Source organism: Puma concolor, chromosome A1, assembly GCF_028749965.1.
Source record: "Puma concolor isolate L17-30 chromosome A1, mPumCon1.1.hap2, whole genome shotgun sequence".
In the NCBI taxonomy this organism is placed as follows: Eukaryota; Metazoa; Chordata; class Mammalia; order Carnivora; family Felidae; genus Puma; species Puma concolor.
This window is the reverse complement of record NC_141667.1, coordinates 146,347,130-146,366,251: the sequence shown is the minus strand read 5'-3', so window position 1 is coordinate 146,366,251 and position 19,122 is coordinate 146,347,130. Positions and strand designations below refer to the sequence as shown.

General features: G+C 44.0%; 1 protein-coding gene and 1 pseudogene across 7 annotated transcripts in view; both read left to right on the top strand.

The window, feature by feature from the left end:
- Nucleotides 1-18,910, top strand: part of LVRN (laeverin) — a 79,274-nt gene extending 60,364 nt beyond the window's left edge. For 2 of the 7 annotated variants that reach the window (XR_015250718.1, XR_015250717.1), the window contains 4 exons: nucleotides 389-526; nucleotides 8,166-8,241; nucleotides 13,541-13,758; nucleotides 14,283-18,910. Coding sequence is in view for 2 of the 7 variants with exons in the window: in XM_025924540.2 (XP_025780325.2) it covers nucleotides 389-526; nucleotides 8,166-8,241; nucleotides 13,541-13,681 (355 nt within the window). In the remaining 5 variants the exon portion in view is untranslated. Of the gene's footprint in view, nucleotides 1-388; nucleotides 527-3,054; nucleotides 6,156-7,452; nucleotides 8,242-13,540; nucleotides 13,778-14,282 lie in introns of those variants that run through there. The other 5 variants (XR_015250722.1, XR_015250719.1, XR_015250721.1 and 2 more) reach the window with 5 other exon arrangements.
- LOC112861911 (U2 spliceosomal RNA) lies at nucleotides 10,813-10,980 on the top strand (annotated as a pseudogene).
- Nucleotides 18,911-19,122: the final 212 nt, after the last annotated feature.

Below are 19,122 nucleotides of genomic sequence, written 5' to 3'. Positions count from 1 at the left end.
GGGTGGCTCAGTCAGTTAAGCATCTCACTTGGGCTCAGGTCATGATCTCGTGGCTCATGAGCTCGAGGCCTGCATCGGGCTTTCTGTTGTCAGCATGGAGCCTGCTTCGGATCCTCTGTCCTCTTCTCTCGGCCCCTCCCCTGTTCTCTCTCTGTCTCAAAAATAAACAAACATTAAAAATATTTAAAAAATAAAAAGGTCCTAGCAGAAGAATGCAATTCATAAACCAAGGGGAGAGAAATAGACCATGTGCTCATATAGGAGTTAAAATAATACCTATTTGTGCGCTGACTCAGAACCCTAAGGGATCTTATGTCCATTTGTTGAAATCCACTCTTTATATTGGATAATGTTTGCATATTTCTTTTCTCCCCATGCATTTTTGCAGATATCTGGAGTATGCCGTCACGGCAGCTCCATTCACTTTTAACGAAACAAATATAATGGAAGTTGTGGCGGAATCTGAAGTAGGCCGGTACATTGTGAAGGACTTTTTAATCAACAATTGGCAAGCTGTGAGTGAAAGGTAAGGAGCTAACAGGCAACCTCTCTTTCATACAGGTCACTGGTTTGGGGCTAGAAGCTCAGCTTTAGCCCGTCGAGGTCCCAAAAGTCCTTTGCCTGGATCAGGAAAGTGACGCTTTTGCTTGCATTCAGTCTCATTTGTGGAAGAGAAGGTCGCTTATCCCCAGTGTTGGCTTCCTATGTGAAAATGGATTTGCATGGGATACTTACCTACCTCAGTTTCCCCACTGTGCCCACTAAGAAGATTGTCATCAGACACACAGAGTAGAGCAGGTCATGTGCTTTGGTTTGAGTGCACACCACCCATTCATTTATTTTGTGAAGCAGACCGCTACATTTCAAGAAACACCAACGTTCATCGCTTCCTCGTGTCTTATTTGTTATAATATTCCCTTTACATATCTGGGTTCCGTATTCTTGAATTTTTCATATTTCTCACCTTTTGAGATGAAATCTGCTTGCCTCATAGCCCCCTCTTGGGTGAAGTAAATGCTGACGGGCAAAAATAAGACAGCATGCTGGGGTACCTGGGTGGCTCAGTCGGTTGAGTATCTGACTTTGGCTCAGGTCATGATCTCATGGTTTGTGGGTTTGAGCGCCACATGGGGATCTGTGCTGACAATTTGGAGCCTGCTTTGGATTCTCCCCCTCTCTCTCATTCTGCCCCTCCCCTGCTCACGCTCTCTCTCTTTCAAAAATAAATAAACGTCAAAAAATTAAAAAAAGAAATCAGCATGCCCTTGATGGCTGGTCTTTCTAGAACATTACTTAATCATATCTGATTAATCACATCACTGAAAGCCTAGAATAATGTCTTACAAGTGCTCACATACTCTAGAATTAGCAAATACAAAGTGGCCAACAGTTCAGGTCCAAACACCTGTAAAGGTGGAAGATGCTTTTTTGCAAATAAATTTATCCTTGTGGGACAGAAAGTATATTTAGAATATAAATGTTTAAAGAATGTGAATATAGCTCTCTTAAGGAACAAAATCATGGAATGTTTTTCTTTTGTAAACACTTATTGAATTCCTTTACAATACCAAAATATTGTGCTTTTAAATCGGAAATTTGCAACACACAGGGGTGGCTGGGTGGCTCAGTCGGTTGAGCATCCGACTTTGGGTTCGTGGGTTCAAGCCTCACATTGGGCTCTGTGCTGACAGTGTGGAGCCTACTTCAGATCTTCTGTCTCCCTCTCTCTCTCTCTGCACTCCCCCCCAAATAAATAAACATTAAAAAACAGAAATTTACAACATGGAGGTAGAGACTTATTTGCACAGTATCATTTTTCTGGTCATCAGTGGAACGCATTTAGCATAGTCACATACTAAGAAAATTGACCTTACATCCAGTTTTATATTTTCTAAGTTCATTGCTTTGGAGGGTCTTTGAAATTCCTTAAATTTTCTCAGATTCCTAACACTTTGGCAGTAAAGGGTATCCTTCCCTTCTTGCTTCAGTCATTAAAAATAATACCCCCCTTCCTAGGCCCTACTGGGAATTTAGGAGTTGAGATATAAATCAGAATTATTGACATTGGTCCCCTTGTTCCCTGAGATTTCAGAGATCCCAGCCTCGCGGGGGTGTTTCTTCATTTCTGTTCTCTCTCCCTGGAGTTTGTAACAACAGTGCTGTCTCCACTTGGCTGTGCCTGGCCTGGGAGGTCACCTGTCCTCTTGCTGCTGTGGGGCACTCGCTTCGGCTACAGCCCTTGACTGTTTTCTTCCCACGCTTCCTACCAAACAGTCTAGTAGCAGTTTGGGCATGAAAATGTTGAGAGAGCAGCTCCTTTAAGAAATATGTTTTGATTCACCAGAGGTCCCAACTTGTCATCACCACCAGCTGTTGATTCCTCCGATCCCTCCCGTGCACTTTTGGGTCCCGAGGAAGACAGAGGTTCACAGTTATGAACCAGGCTTAGTATTTAGCCGTGACTGGCACCTAGTATGTCCTTGCAAGTGCTGAGGATTGAATTTATTATCATTGTGGCTCATAGTGGCATGGTGCCTGGCGTTCAGGCAGGTGATCCCAGCCACAAGGTTGGAAATCGCCTATAGTAGCTAAGAAACCTAAAGACCTCAAGCCCACCCACCCATCCCCCCTTCAAAATAAAAATCTTCCTGGCGCCTGAGTGGTTCAGTCGGTTAAGTGTCTGACTTTGGCTCAGGTCATGATGTCATGGTTCATGAGTTCGAGCCCTGTGTCGTGCTCTCTGCTGTCAGCACGGAGCCTAGAGCCCACTTCGGATCCTCTGTCCCCCTCTCTCCCTGCTCCTCGCCCCCTCTCAAAAATAAACATTAAAAAAAATAAAAATCAGAATCTGCCAAAACAGGGCAGAAATCTGCACCTTTCACTAGCTCCCCGGGCAACTCTGGTATAGTTTAACCTGGAACCATTTGGCACCTGAGTAAAATATTATCTGAGGCTGCATTGCTCAATATGATAGCCACTAGCTAACATATAGATATTTGAATTTACATTTGAACTGATAAGTAATGGAATAAAATTTGAAATTCGGTTCCGCAGTTGCACTGGCCCTGTTCTAAGAGTGTGATATGGCCAAACAGCTGTCACGTTGGACAGCTCCAATGTAGAACATTGTCATCACCACAGAGAGTTCAGCTGGATAGCACTGCTCCTGGGGGTAATGAGCCCCTCAATTCATTTTTTCCTCTCTTCTTCTTCATGCAGGGCACATGTGCCAACCAAGCCCCCAAAATGCCTTTGACCAACCCATGGGGAAGACTCCTCTCAATTTAAGTGACTTGAAGTGTATTTTAACTTTTATTCCTCAGAAGAACCCTTTTTCTGTGGTTAGAGAATGAGAATATGTTGGTAACACTCTCTGAAAAGTCCACCGTGTAGCAATTTATTTAAGTGATGTGCATAACAATATTAAATGGAGAGAATGCCTCCCTGCCTCCCCTTTCTTTTTAACTCTAAATGGGTCTTATTAACCTCAAGGAGCTCCTAGAATTATAAATGTATAAACTTTTTTTTAAGTTTATTTATCTTTTGAGGGAGAGAGAGAGAGAGAGAGCGAGCGCGCGCGCATGAGTGGGGTAAGGGCAGAAAGAGGGAGAGAGAATCCCAAGCAGGCTCCACACTGTCAGCACAGAGCCCCATGCGGCACTTGAACTCATGGCCCTTAAGATCATGACCTGAGCTGAGATCAACAGTCGGACGCTTAACTAACTGGGCCACCCAGGTGCCCGTAAATGTATGAACTTTTAATCCATGGCTTGAATATTTTTATCTCTTATCGACAAAATGTCATGCCCATAAAACAGATACCTATTTACAGCAAATTCATCTCAGCCCCCTCCTCTCATAGAGTCTGCTACACAATGTCTTTCAGACTCAAATAAGTTTGCTTTCTACATCAAGTACATTTATTTTTATTTATTTTTTATTTATTTCATATTAATTGTAATGTTCATCAGTCTTGCTGGATTTTGCCAATAATTTGGTTTCAATAAACGGTGATAACATTTATGGATTTGTAGAAGGAAGTAAAGTTCAAATTAATAATTAAACTATCATATACACTAAACATGAAACAAGAATGCTTAGTCAATTCTTTGTACATCAGAGCAATTAATCATCACGTATTTCAACAGTTACATTTCAAGGGCGTCTGGGTCGCTCAGTCGGTTAAGCGGCCGACTTCAGCTCGGGTCATGATCTCACGGTTCGTGAGTTCAAGCCCCGTGTCGGGCTCTGTGCTGACAGCTCGGAGCCTGGAGCCTGCTTCGGATTCTGTGTCTCCCTCTCTCTCTGCCCTTCCCCTGCTCGCACTCTGTCTCTCTCTCTCTCTCTCAAAAATAAATAAACGTTTAAAAAAATATTAAGAGTTATATTTGACAAGAAGACTAGCATGTTACCTGTCTCCATACAATGATAAAGACAGCATGAAAGGATAAATAAAAAAAAATGCCTCTGACAAATTAAATTTTACCTTAATTATGTGAGAAAGACTTATTCTGAGTTTGCTGAAACGTGACTGATGACGAGCAAGTTAGCTTTGAAATTAGTGTTTCTCCAGTATGTTCCACCGAGCATTGTTTATGGAAGACGCTGCTCAGACTTCTGTGAGCAAGAAAGACCGTCAGTTTGGGAACTGTTTGTTTGAATCTCTGCTTTTTGCAAATTCACAGTCTATGCTAGCATCATAAAGACCCCAAGAAGGCCCACGGAAGGAAATCTAGAGTTTTCCACACCCCTTTTCTTGCATCTTATAGCCATAACTGTATATGTGATGTTCATAGAGTGTCATTTTGCCAGGAGACAAGTTCTGGGAGAGAAACAGATAACAAACTGAGTGCTCTGACCCTCTCCTCTGGAGCTGTAACTAAAGCAACAACTGTTTATTGTTTACTTGTTAACGTTTCAGCCTTGGTTTCCTCTTACATAGAACGAAAGGTATTCTCTTTGATCGATTCCAAGGTTCCTTCTCGTAGTAAAAAAGTTCTAGTTCCTCCTGCCAGGGCACAGTTAGTTTAAGCTCTTGTCAGGAATACGAGGTGACGAGGACATGGTATCTGACAAATGCTGGAGAGGAGAGCTGGGGAAGGTTTGGGGGAACCCAAAGAGAAGAATGGCATTTGTGTGGGATTTGAACAAACAGTTGGGAAAAATTACCTTCTGCACGGAGGAGAGGACACCAGAAAATGCCTCAGGGCAGGACTGAGTGTCTGACTTGGGACCTGTCACAGTAAGTGGGCCAGGAAGCCTCCTCTGAAACTATATTTTGGAATATTTGTTCGAAGGAAAAGAGCTTTGGTTTGGTCCTGCCCCTCCCTCCCATGTTTAGGGCACTGGTCTGGTTGCTGCAGGGTATTTGAGTTCATTGTTGGGCCGGAGATGATCTTTTGAGTCCTGATGGCAATGAGGGAGCCTCCACTGACCACAAAGACATCTTGCAGGCTGCAGAAAAATGCTCTCGGGCCATTAGCTACAGATAGATCTTATGGAAGAACGTGTGGATATAGACATGAGGCAGTAGTGTTTGTAGGCATTATTCCTGGAGGCGGTAGAAACCCTCTCTGTGCCCTGGCATCCTGGTCAAGTGCTTTTGGCTTTCTTACAACAATGTAGACCTTGCAGCCTGTGGGAAAACCCTAGCTTTGCGTGAATACAGAATGCAGGGTGTGATCAGTTTCAAATTCAACTGATCCCAAAGGAAATCTTACTCCTTTCTTCACCTAGCACCCGATTTCTTCTTCAAATACTGTTGTTACATGGGCTGAAGTCCTCAGCGTGAAAGCTGGTACACGTTCCTACTCTGTCTCTGTTGTGTTTCATCATGGGGAGTACGGAGCTGAAGAGAGAAATGGAGAACAAGCAAATGGAGAGAAGTTAGGTGTTATGGAGTGGGGCACCCGAGCTCTGAACAGCCTATTCCCACTGCCAGTCATTGGATCAGGCTGGATGCCCTGGTGCCCCCATGCTTATCCAGTGGCCACGCTTGCCTCAGGAAATCAGACATGGCAGGGGAAGGGAGTGGAGGGAGAATTCGAAAGGAGAGAGACAGGAGGTGATCCAGACGAGAGGGGCCCAAATCCCTGTGCACACCCTACCACAGAATGTTACCAATTTTTTTTATTTTTTAGTTTATTTAGTTTTGAGAGGAGTCGGGGGGGGGGGGCAGACAGAGAGGAAGGGAGAGAGAATCCCAAGCAGGCTCAGCGCTGTCAGCGCAGAGCCCCTAACATGGGGCTCGAAGACACAAAATGAGATGGTGACCTGAGCTAAAATCAAGGGTCAGATGCTCAGCTCAACAGACAGAGCCACCCAGGCTCCCTTGAATGTTACCAGTATTTTAAAACAGTAACTAAACTGACGCACATCGGCTCTGGTCGTTCCGTTCATGAGCACGTATCCGACCACTGGCAGGATAAACTATTTGTAATGTATACAGTTTTGCTCAGTAAGGTTTCAGAGATGGCTCTCTCAACAAGAGGGACAGATCATCTGTGGCAGAAAGACCTCCTCTTGGAATTTGCAAGAATAGTAAGGGATAAAGTGTGCCAGGTACTCTGATGGGTGCTTCAATACACAGCATCTCATTTCATCTCTAGAACAATGCTTCGAACTATATGTCAGCCCCATCTTTTATAAGTTATAAACTGCTCAAGATAATTTCAAACCCAGCCCTGCCTCTCAGGGTAGTCTTCTTCCTCTGGTAGAAAATCACACTGGTAGGGCCCTAGGTAGCTTTCCACATTTTTTTTTTTTAAGTTTGGAACTCAGTTTGTTTTGGCTTTTTTTGTTTGTTTGCTTTGTTGTTGTTTTTGCAAATATTGCCAAATTTCTTGAGTTGTTTTACAAGCTTTTAATACTTGACCAATAAAAATGGAGAATTAAGGGGGCACCTGAGTGGCTTAGTCGGTTGAGCATCTGACTTCGGCTCAGGCCGTGATCTCATAGTTGGTGAGTTCAAGACCCGCGTCGGGCTCTGTGCTGACAGGTAGGAGCCCGGAGCCTGCTTCGGATTCTGTGTCTCCCTCTCTCTCTGCCCCTCCCTGACTGGTGCTCTGCCTCTCGTTCTCTCTCAAAAATAAATAAACATTTAAAAAATTAAAAAAAAAAATGGAAAACTAAGAAGTGTGTCCTCTTTTCCTATAGAAACAAATTTGTTTATATGTAGACTATGTCTCCTTCGCTTTCGTCAGGAACACACAGCTTACGTTACAGCTGAAAACTTAAAAAAGAATGAAAGCATTGTTTTCTCTCACCATTGTTTGATATTATGCCAGTGTGAAGTCTTGCAATTTTTAGTGTCAAGTATACATTTTTGAAGTAAGTCAGTCGTGTGTATTAACTGTCAACTATCAAAAAAACAGTGTCATTGCAACCCTTTTTTGTTTGGTCCAAAGCATTAACCCTATTTTAATTTTCTTTCTTCTTTAATGCATCCAAAAGTCTTTATTTACCTTTTTAACTTCAGCAAGGCTTTGGGCAGGTATGTATCTGCTGTATTTCCGTAACAATGTTTCCTGGGGTTTTATTGCAGAAGATCCCTGTTGGCTACTCAAGGGCACTAAACTAGAGGGGAAGTTACAGTCACTGTGCCTCTTTGAGGGAACAGAAGTACTTAGCCCTTCTGTGATCACCAACATCTTGAGAATCTCCAAAGACATGGATCATTTCTCCAAAAACAATATACAAATTCAAAATTTTAAATAAGCTTTCAGGGTAGTTTAGCCAGAGTTTCCGAAAGTGATCCCATATTAATAACTGTTTGTTAAGGGGCATAATTTTGCATATTTACTTACCCCCTTATAGAGTATGTTAATTTGAGGTGTGTGACCACTATTCTAACCACTTCATTTAAAAAGATAAAAAGAGTTGTTGTTGTTGTTTTTAGGAGCTTTTTATATGTAACTAAAAGTTTTAATACTACGTGTACAGAAATCGATATTTAACTGTAAATGTTTCCTTAGTGCTGATAAAATTCTCTATATAATAGATTCCCTCTTAAATGATGACCCTAACCTTATTCATACATGATTTTGCTTAGATTCAGGAGATAGGAATCAATAGGGGCTGTACGCTTAGCATTTACCTGCTATATAAGTATAGCTTTATCTTGCAAAACATTTTCCACGTCTGATTAGCATCTTGTTGCTTCGTAGGTATGGAACACAATCGCTGGTTAACCTAATGTACATAATAGGGAGAACCATAAGCACAGATTTACAGATCACAGAGGTAAGTACTTTAGATATTGTGAATTGTAACAATAATTCAGGAGCCATTTTTAACGTAATTTGGAATTGCTAAAATTAAAAACAACAGGCCTGGGGCGCCTGAGTGGCTCAGTGGGTTAAAGCATCCGACTTCAGCTCAGGTGGTGCTCACGGTTTGTGAGTTTAAGACCTGCATCAGGTTCTGTGCTGACAGCTCAGAGCCCGGGGCCTGCGTTGGATTCTGTATCCCCTTCTCTCTCTGCCCCTCCCCTGCTCACTCTCTGTCTCTTTCAAAAGAATAAATAAACATTAAAAATAGATGAAAAACAACAGGCTTATTTGAATGATTATAGTCCCTGCTCCTACTGGTGTTATTTTCACTGTATGCAGGAAATTACTTTTAATTCTCTCTTGCTGCTGAAATAAAGACCATTCTTGTTCGCAGAGGGCTGGACTCCGTCCTTCCTCACCTAACTTACTACAGGGGACTCTGGCCAGGGCCCTGTACCCCAGGCTGGTCTTCCATGCCTCCCGGCCCTCACGCTGCTGCCACACCTTGCCCAGTTGTCAAAGCTTCAGTAGCTCATTGCAGCTTTAGAAGAGATTTTTTTTCATCTTTTAATTAGCATCCTTTATAACCTGGCCCCCATCTGCCTCTCTGGCTTCATTTTTGCCCACCTCACCACCGAGCATCGGGGAGCAAGAGAGACAGACACTCCCAAATATTTTCCCTCTAGTTGGACTGTACCACATACAGGTTTTCTTAAGTTTGCATGTTGTCCCACATTTTCCAGATTTTGGAAACACTCTGCCTTCTGGTCTGGGTGACTTCCCCATGCCTGGCCTTGGCTGGACAAATCTCATTACCCTTTAAGACCGTGCTCCAAACACCTGTTCCAGGAATTTTTCCATGAACTGATTTATACCTTCTCCTCAATCATCCTATGAATATCTGTACCCTGGCCGTGACTACATTATACTGTAATTGGGGTGTAAATATGTCTACTCCCTGAGGCTATAATGAGCTCCCTGAGGACAGAGACACATTTTAGTCCTATCTGTATTCTAGAAACTAACAATGGGGCTTGTCATTTCCAGGCTCTGCTTTCTCCTGGGCTGATTTTCTTCTTAGGCAGGCTTTCTCTGCGTGGAGGCAAACATAGCTCCAGGCTTATGTCAGCCTTAACACTGTCACTTGCAGGAAAAGAGGTCCTTGCTCACCTAATGTCAAGTTCCAGTCCCATAGAATGACCCTGGTTGGTCCTACGTGGGTCACATGCACCAATCACTGTGTCCGGTGGGGCGGGGGGGGGGGGGGGGAGTGAAATACTCCAATGGCCTCACCTGGGTCATGTGCCCACCTTTGGAGCCAGCCCCACTCAAACCACAGGCCCTGGGATAGGAGAGGAATAGTTCTAGAAAGAAAATGGGATCCTTTAACCAGAAAGTAAACTAAGGGGCCAAAGCAAATAACTATTAAAAAAAGAAATCACACACACACACACACACACACACACACACACACACACACACTGTAAAACAAGGGTAATATATAAATACAACCTCCACACACCCAGTAGCATGGATAAAATTAGAAAGACTTATAATACCACACACTGACAGAGAAGTGAAGCAACCAGAACTCTCTCTTTCTGCTGGTGAGAATGGAACATGGTACAACTATTTTGGGAAATAGGCAGTATTTTATTTTATTAAAAAAATTTTTAATGTTTACTCATTTTTGAGAGAGAGAGAGAGAGAGAGAGAGTGTGTGTGTGTGTGTGTGTGTATGTGTGTGTGTGTGCGCGCGTAGGGGAGGGGCAGAGAGAGAGGGAGACACAGAAATAGAAGCAGGCTCCAGGCTCCGAGCTGTCACCACAGAGCCCGACGCTGGGCTTGAACCCACAGCCGTAAGATCATGACCTGAGCTGAAGTTGGACGCTTCACCCAGGCGCCCCAAGGCAGTATTTTAAAATGTCACTAGACACATAGTGACCTATTAATTCCACTTTTAGGTTTTTTTACTCAAGAGACATTAAAGCCTACATCCACACAGTCTTCTACATGAATATTCATAGCAGCTTCATTCTCGTTAGCCGAAAAATGGAAACCATCCAAACATCCATCGATAGGTGAATCGATACAGAAAATGTAATATATCCACACCAGGGAATACTACCCTGCAATTAAAAGAAAAAAAAGAATAGGTTTGTGTCATGGCCTGGATAGATCTCAAGATGATGGTGCTGAGTTTAAAACACACACGCACATTCTAAAAAATGCAAATATAATCTCTAGTGATAAAAGGCAGATCAATGGCTGCCTGGGACAGAGGGAGGGTTGCAAAGTGCCTGAAGGAATTTGTGGGTAGTGGAAATGTACTGTGTTTTGAACGTGTCTATGTGTTTCACGGGTGTATATAGTCATCACAACTCATTTGTATGCTTTAGTGAGTATAATTTATTGTCCATTGATTTCATTTCAATAGACTTAATTTTTTTTTTTTTAATGCCTGAGGACAAATTAAACACCGTGGCCTGGGACCATATTCCTAAGAACAGAAGGGGCCTGTGTAAATAAGAAAGGAAACTCAATCGCCTCTTGGCCTTTTGGCTCAGATCAAGCGTCGTATCTGTTCTTACCAGTTTTATAACTGATACATCCTCTCTCCGAGGGCAATATATTAAATGGATTTGGGGAGCAGGGAGATGGCCTAGGAGCTTGCTCCGTCCCCTCCATGCATCAAGCTGGTTAAAAAAACGAGAAGAAAGAAAAAAATCAACCTCTCTGCCCCAGCAAATACACCAATACACATGTAAGTCATAAAGGCCTGAGGTTTGATCGTGAGCCAAAAAAAAAAAAAAAAAAAGAGGAGAGAGAGAGAGAAGCAGTGAGCTGTGTAGTTGTTGTTAAGAGAGAGGAAGAACCACTAATTCCTGAAGGAATGATCTCTGCATTTGGGCCTGCCTGAGACTGAGCTGTCAGGATGTGATTTACCAGGGACTCCCTGGACAAGAGAGTGAAGGGCACACCCAGAAATGCCGGAAGGAGTGCTCCCACAGGGATGGCGAGTCTGTGCGAGTATCTTCCTTTTTTTTTTTTTTTTTTTAATGTTTGTTTATTTTTGAGAGAGAGAGTGCAAACGCAAGCAGGGGAGGGGCAGACAGAGAGGGAGACCCAGAATCCGAAGCAGGCTCCAGGCTGTGAGCTGTCAGCACAGAGCCCGACTTGGGGCGGGACCCTGTCCATGTGTGACATAGTTAGACACTCAACCGGCTGAGCCACCCAGGAGCCCCAGTGTGCTGGTGTCGTCTAAAGGGCATCAGTTCATCTTTGTGTCTACAGAACCCAGCAAAGATTTTTTGTTGTTTAATGAATGAAGTGTGTATAAATTTAGCTGTCCTCAAAGTTCCGAAACTGTACTCACTGATAGTTGATTTTTATTAATGCAAAAGTATGTTTCGCAGGGGTTCAATTCTTGCAGTTTTGAAAGCAAGTTAAATTAGCTACTACGAATAGCCTTGCCAAAAAGTAGTCATCTCCAAGGGTCCTGCCGTAATCTATGTGTTCACAGGATCATATGGAGAATAATGACAAGAATAAAAATGAAAAGCCGCACGAGTCTCTTCTCCCTCTAGCGTAGCACAGGTACTATACGCTCTCCATTATTTCTTGCTCAGGGCTTCATACTGCCCCCACCAGAGCCTGGCCTCATGCTCTCCAGCACACATGAAGCCCACCTACGGTCCCACAGACTCCCACACACACACACACACTACAGGTGCATCGGGGCTGTGGCCTGTCGCTCCCACGGCAGGCAGGTGTGGGAGAGGCTGGGAGGTCTGTTCCTGGTTCCTTCACCTGCTCTTTCCTCCAAACTGACTTTTCTTTGACATTGTAATTAGGCTTGATGACCTATTTCTGCTCAATTTCAAGTACATTAGTGTTTAAGTGACATTTTGCGAGCGGGGGATGGGTACACAGTCATCTGGGATGTTCTAAATTCTAATCCAGTGACACAGAAATAGACTTTTGGAATATAACTTATTAGTTCATTGGGGTGTGGCTGATGCAGAATATTGAGGTAGATGTTCCCATAAATAAATGCCCCAGCTGACCCAGTGAAGGAATCTAGCCAGTGGACAAAGCTACTATCTCAATATTTTTTTTTAATGTTTATTTTTGAGAGACAGTGCAAGTGGGGGAAGGATAGAGATGGGGGACAGAGGATTTGAAGCAGGCTCTGTGCTGACAGCAATGAGCCTGATGTGGCGCTCGAACTCACGAACTGTGGGATCATGACCTGAGCCAAAGTTGGACGCTCAACCAACTGAACCACCCAGGTGGCCCATTTCAATATTCTTTTTTAAAATAACTTAAAGGGGCGCCTGGGTGGCGCAGTCGGTTAAGCGTCCGACTTCAGCCAGGTCACGATCTCGCGGTCCGTGAGTTTGAGCCCCGCGTCAGGCTCTGGGCTGATGGCTCAGAGCCTGGAGCCTGTTTCCGATTCTGTGTCTCCCTCTCTCTCTGCCCCTCCCCCGTTCATGCTCTGTCTCTCTCTGTCCCAAAAATAAATAAACATTGAAAAAAAAAATTAAAAAAAAAAATAAAATAAAATAACTTAAAAAGTTTTTTTTTTAAGTATTTATTTATTTTTGAGAGAGAGACAGACAGAGGGTGAGTAGGGAGGGGCAGAGAGAGAGAGAGAGGGAGGGAGGGACACAGAATCCAAAGCAGGCTCCAGGCTCTAAGCTGTCTGCCTAGAGCCTGATGTGGGACTCAAATTCAGGAACCATGAAATCATGACCTGAGCTGAAGTTGGACGCCTAACCTACTGAGCCACCCAGGCCCCCCCGCCCCCGCCACCATCTCAGTATTCTTAAATAAAGGATACACTTGTAAAGGCACAGATGTTAGGGTGCCAGCTTTGAGCTTGAGGAGTTGCAAAGTTTCTTTTGAGATAAGAGAAGATCTCACTGTATCTCTGCCCACACATCTTGTATAATCCCTGATTTGCATTCAGTAGGTCATTATCAAGCACCTACTGTGTGCCCTTGGGGGAATAGAGCAGTGAACAAAATAGATGAAGTTCCCATTCCACAGATGGAATCTGCACCTGATTCTTCAGGGTAGGTGTGCGGTCTCCGCATTGTCTCAGCGCCCGTCTCCCCAGGAGCACGCCATCTAGAGGCCGGCCTTCCCACCCGCCCCTGCCCACACGGGCCATTTGCAAGCCTGTTGTTACTGAGCATGAACTTGGCCTTCTTCTGGCTAAACGAGACCTGAGTTTGCACTGACCGGCCTTCCCTTTGTCCTTCAAGCTGCAGCAGTTTTTCGGCAACATGTTGGAAGAGCACCAGAAGCTCACAGTTCGTGCCAAGTTACAGACAATAAAGAACAAAAATCTGGAAAACAAAAAGCGCAATGCCAGGATGACAGCGTGGCTATGGAAAAACACGTAACTGAGCGGCGGCCACTTCCGGCACCCCTCAGGCCCGTCATAATGTACTTTGTGCAGAGTTCTGTCCTCCAATACTTTGTGAGTCTGGAAAACCTCATGTTCTGTCATTCGTGTGTCCGTCACATTTGCTCCTGGGAGTCCTTCCCGTCCTTCCCATATTGTCACGTTCGGCCCTCAGGCTCAGTGATGGCTGAGGGTTTTGCCAGTGCTGCTCCGTTCCGGGGGGGAGATTTCATGTTGGGCTACAAAACCACAGAATTTACTTTAACTGCCTTGTGAAAACAAATTCACCTTAGAAGAGTCTTGCTTGTTCTGTTGTGAAAGTCAGTGGGATGTTAAATCCTTGGCCAAAAGCGCACATTCTTTTCTGAGGGAAATACGGATTTGCAATACTCTGGGGTTTATTTAGTGCAGTATTTAAAAGTGTAATGAGCAAATAACACAGCAGTGTAAAGGAACAGAAACCAGAAAAACTAATAGTCCCTAGCACGCAGAAAAGCCAAGGAAAGCAAATTTTAAAAAGAAGACATAGGTCATTTTATGAGCCGTGTTAAGTGCCCTCAAGGCAAGCGATGTGTCTGCCTGTTTCTCTCTCCCCACAGTGCCCGTTGCCTGTGTCACACTTTATAGGCTACCGAGCCTTTATTGTGTCACGAAAAGAGCCAGGATCGAAGGATCCACAAAGTGCCCTTGGGATTGCTGTCGTGGAGGCCGGAATGAGAGGAAGGCTTTGCTCTGAAGCTGGAGACTGCGTACCCACCTGTGGGCCAGACGCTCATTTGGCCAAAGTCTCTGTGCAAAAATAATGCTGTCAACAGACAGTAGCAATTAGGGGCAGATCTTCAGCCCCAGGGAAGTGGTCAAATACAGAGAAATAGAGCTAAAAGGCCAACATGCTAACCAGAGCATAATCTCTACAGCCAAGCCCTCAGGGGACTAAGTTTGAAACGCAGTTTCATCTGGCCAAATCGAACCTGCTTGTAGTTTGGAGAACTTTAAAGGCGTTCATCAGTTACGATGTATGGAATTAGCTTAGTTTCGTTACACAGGATTAAATCGGGACCGCTAAAGCAAGGCATCCTGCTCTAGGCTTTGTGTGATTTAATTCTGTGTTTTCACGCTGATTTTGTTTTTGTTGAATGGGGGTAAAACCACAGATCTCTGATCTACCTCAGAGTGATGTAAACATTAAGAAATATGCCAGTTAAATGCCTTAAAGATGTTGTATAAACTCAAGGCAACGTGATCTCAAGTTTTTCCCTCTTGCTGGAGTAAGTCAATGTAGTCACAAGTGAAGAAGCAGAACTAAAGTTTCGTTTTGTATTTGTCTCACACAAAGAGGCTCCTGAGTGAGTGGATGTGGCCATGAAAACCAACCAAAGCACCACCCACCCCCCAGACTTGACCATGGGTCATAGGTCAGAGTCGTCTTCTCCAAATTTACAAATTTAAAACGGGGGCGCCTGGGTGGCTTAGTCGGTTAAGTGTCCGACTTTGCCTTGGGTCGTGATCTCACAATTCCAGAGTTCGAGCCCCGCGTCGGCCTCTGTGCTGACAGCTCAGAGCCTGGAGCCTGCTTCAGATCCGGTGTCTCCCCCTCTCTCTGCCCCTTCTCCACTCATGCTCTGTCTCTCTCTCTCAAAAATAAACATGAAAAAAAATTAAAAGAAAAAGAAATTTTAAATGTAAGCAATAGAATATCACCATGCATCCAAGTCATTATGTGTGAGATATCTCCCGGTATTTTCTAGACCATCCGTTCTCTATTTCCTATATTTCCTCTGATGACAGTCCCCATTTCCAATAACCATGTCACCTGTGTCTTTTCTTCCATGTTCCTCTTCCTCCTCTTCCTCTCCCTCCTTATCCCTCTTGGGCTCCCTTCTCCCTTTCCAGCAACCTCTGCCTGCCTTCTGCCTGGCTGTCTGCCCCTCCTGCGACCTTGGTCTTGCTACCCCACTGTGCTCTCCATCCAAGTGTGCTGGGAGGCTCTGACACTGGTCACCAGGTGCGGGTGACACCGCCGAGGACTGCCTGATCCCACCAGAGGAGTGCCCAAGTGCCACTCTCCAACTATCTGTTGAAAATCAAAATCCAGTTACATCTTAGCTTCTGTAGTAAATAAAAAGCACTTAAAGAGCTTATGGGACACCTGGGTGGCTCAGTCGGTTAAGTGTCCGACTTCGGCTTAGGTCATGATCTCACTCACGGTTTGTGGGTTTGAGCCCCGCATCAGGGTCTGTGCTGACAGCTCAGAGCTTGGAGCCTGCTTCAGATTCTGTGTCTCCCTCTGTCTCTGCCCCTCCCCTGCTCACACTCTGTTTCTCTCAAAAATAAATAAACACTAATTTTTTTTTTTTAAAGAGCTTATCAAATGCCCACCTGATTGGTTAATAGTCCTTCCTCTGAATATGAAAAAGAATTCTGAGTAATATACATTTGTCTTACCTGGATGAAGACAGTTATTCCAGATAGGCATTGCATTTTATCATATTGTACTTACCCTTGGTATAAAGTGAAGTAATTATTGAGTCACTACTGAGATAGCAAGAAGTCAGGGAGGGATACTGATGTAGATTTGTGTAAAGGGCATAAATACTCCATTCACCAATAACCCAGCTTACCTATTAGTGCCCCACCTATAAAACCACTTCTCCAAGCCATCCAGTTTACCCAGTTTGCTCTGTACTGTTCACCTTATAAAAAAAAAAAAAAGTTTGTAAGATGTACAATGTGATCGTGGCTGTTTTCCATTTGGTAACTAGAAATGAAAAGTTTTCGTTACAACCTTCTGCTTCTTTCCTGATCAACCCACTCAGTGACTTCCCATCGCTGACTTTAAAGGAAAGAACAGATGCCTTGGTCTTGAGGACTGGAGATCGTCTGTAATTTAGAGCTCTGGGGTCAAGCTGCACTGCAGTTTATTCTGAGGAATGAATGAAGGAGAGAAACGAGCTTTATTTTGTTTTTAATTTTTTTAGTGTTTATTTATTTTTGAGAGAGAGAGAGCGTGAGCAGGGGAGGAGCAGAGAGAGGCAGACACAGAATCTGAAGCAGGCTCCTGGCTCCGAGCTGTCAGCACAGAGCCGGATGCGTGGCTCGAATTCACAAACTGCAAGATCATGACCTGAGCCAAAGTCAGAGGCTTAACCAACTGAGCCACCCAGGCTCCCTGAGATGAGCTTTAAAAGGGAAGCCTGCTCAATTGCTTTTTCTGTTTGCTTCAACAAATGCTGTCTTTTTTCCATCCAAACTCTAGCAGGATTAACATGGCCAGAGCAAAGCCTTAATGGGGTTCACAGTAAATAGAACTGCCTCCCTCACGCGGAGGAGCAGGAAGCAGCATTCGAGACCATGTAAATATTGCTTTTGGCCCGCTCTTCTCTGGAATCCAACAACATTCAGCAAAGATATTCCTTACAACACACATATCTAAGAGTCATGTGGACTTTTCCTCTTCTCCTCCTTCATAAACAGGTTGGTCCTTAAGGTGAGGCAGAGCTAGGCAGGCCTCTTTATGAGGGGGAGTCAGGGGTGGGGCCGGGGAGACCCATGACCTGGACTGGGTGGGGGAGTTTGGGTGGGCGATGGGGGAGTCTGTACAGTGGGGAGCAGCTTGGTACAGGATGGCAGAGCCCAGGAAGGTGAGTAGGACATGCACACGGGGCAGGGAGGGGCTTACAACATGGAGAGTCAGAGCCAAACAGGGTAAGGTGGACATCTAGCAGGGGTCCACCTAGCATGGGCAGTCGGAGCCCAAACAGGGTGAGAATGGGGAGTCCAAGCCCTAGTGGGGTAAAGGGGACTTTCAGAGCCAGGGCAGTGACCCAGCATGAGGTAAGGGAGCCTGAGGATGGTGAGGAGGGCATCACGTGGGGTGGGGGGAGGACAGTGATGGGAGCTTGGTGACCACAGATGAGTGAATCATATCCAAAGATACATGTTTCTCACTATTGGAGAAGAGCATAGCAAACATTCAAAAAGGGAAACCTAGAAGGGACCTTTTGTCGTTGGATTGGAGTCGGAGGTATGGATGTGAACAGTCCTCACAGTTTTCAGTATATGGATAGAGTCCTGCATAGACATGTAAATGTGTGTAGACGCATCTTGCCCCTTCTGTAGACGAACAGATGTGTAGGTACAGATACGTATACAGATACGGATATAGATATACATGTCAACATCAATCCTACCTTCTCAGCAGAGAGGGCCTGGGAGCAGCCACACCCTACCAACAACGAACACAGCTAGTGCCCAGATCTTGGCTTCTAAACACCATGGTCTACTATGCAAACCAGGGCTCCACAGAGAAATGGCTGATTTCAGGGCTTTCATGGGAAAGGGACAATTCGAGACGGAATGTCTTTTTGTACCGAGAGACAAGGAAGTGTTCAAAGAATGATGGGAACATTGATACTTAAGCCGGCTTGAAGCACCCCCCTTTTAGTCCAATCTGGGAAAATTTGAGCATCATAATAAAGACAGCAAGTTATCAAATAGGGACTCATGAATCTATAGTTTTCTGTCTAATGAACAATTGAAATGTTGATGAGGAAAAGGATATATACACAATTTCAAGGCAACTTACCATAAAACACGAATAAATTACAAAGGGAAAGTGAGTAATTTACAATTAATCACCTGGCAGACATCCCCTCACTCCACCCGTGAGTGTGAACATCATCCCAGTGGAATTAATTTAAAAAAAAAATTGCTCCGTTTAAAAAGGCGAGATGACACTTTTGTTATATCGTTGACAAACCTCCATGACATGAATCTAACCATGAGGAAACATCGGACAAACCCAAATTAAGGTACATGCCAGAAAGCAGTCTTCAAAAGCCTCAAGGTCACAGAAGTAAAAGAAAGATAGAGGATAGAGGACCATCTTAGACTGAAGGGAATTAAAGATACATGACAACAAAGTGTAATGTGATTCTGAACTGGATCCTTTTGCTATGAAGAACATTACTAGGACAACTGGAAATATTTGGAGTCTGAGGATTAGATACTAGAAATGTATCGACATTAATTTTCTGACTCTGCAGGTGTGTTGTATTAGGTAGAAAATATCCCTGGTTGTAGAAAGTACACATCAAGGGGTGAATGGGGCATCCGGTGACAACTCACTCTTAATGATTCAGGAAAAAATATTTTTGTATTGTAATTCCAATTTTTCTATAAATGTGTGATTAAATAAACTTAAAAATAAAAGTTATTTTTTAGTAAAGCTATAATATATTTTTCTTTCAAACCATTTTTTTCCTTTCAGGCGTGGTAACAGCCACTCATAGTCCTAAAGTTTATCTGTTAAACATTTCAGTTAACACAAAGTAAAAACTTAGGTTGTCCCAAGAAACCTAATGTCTTGTTTCAGCCAATATTTTCCTAGAGGAAATTTTAGTCCTAGAGGGACTAAAAACTTAAAAAATTATTGGGCAC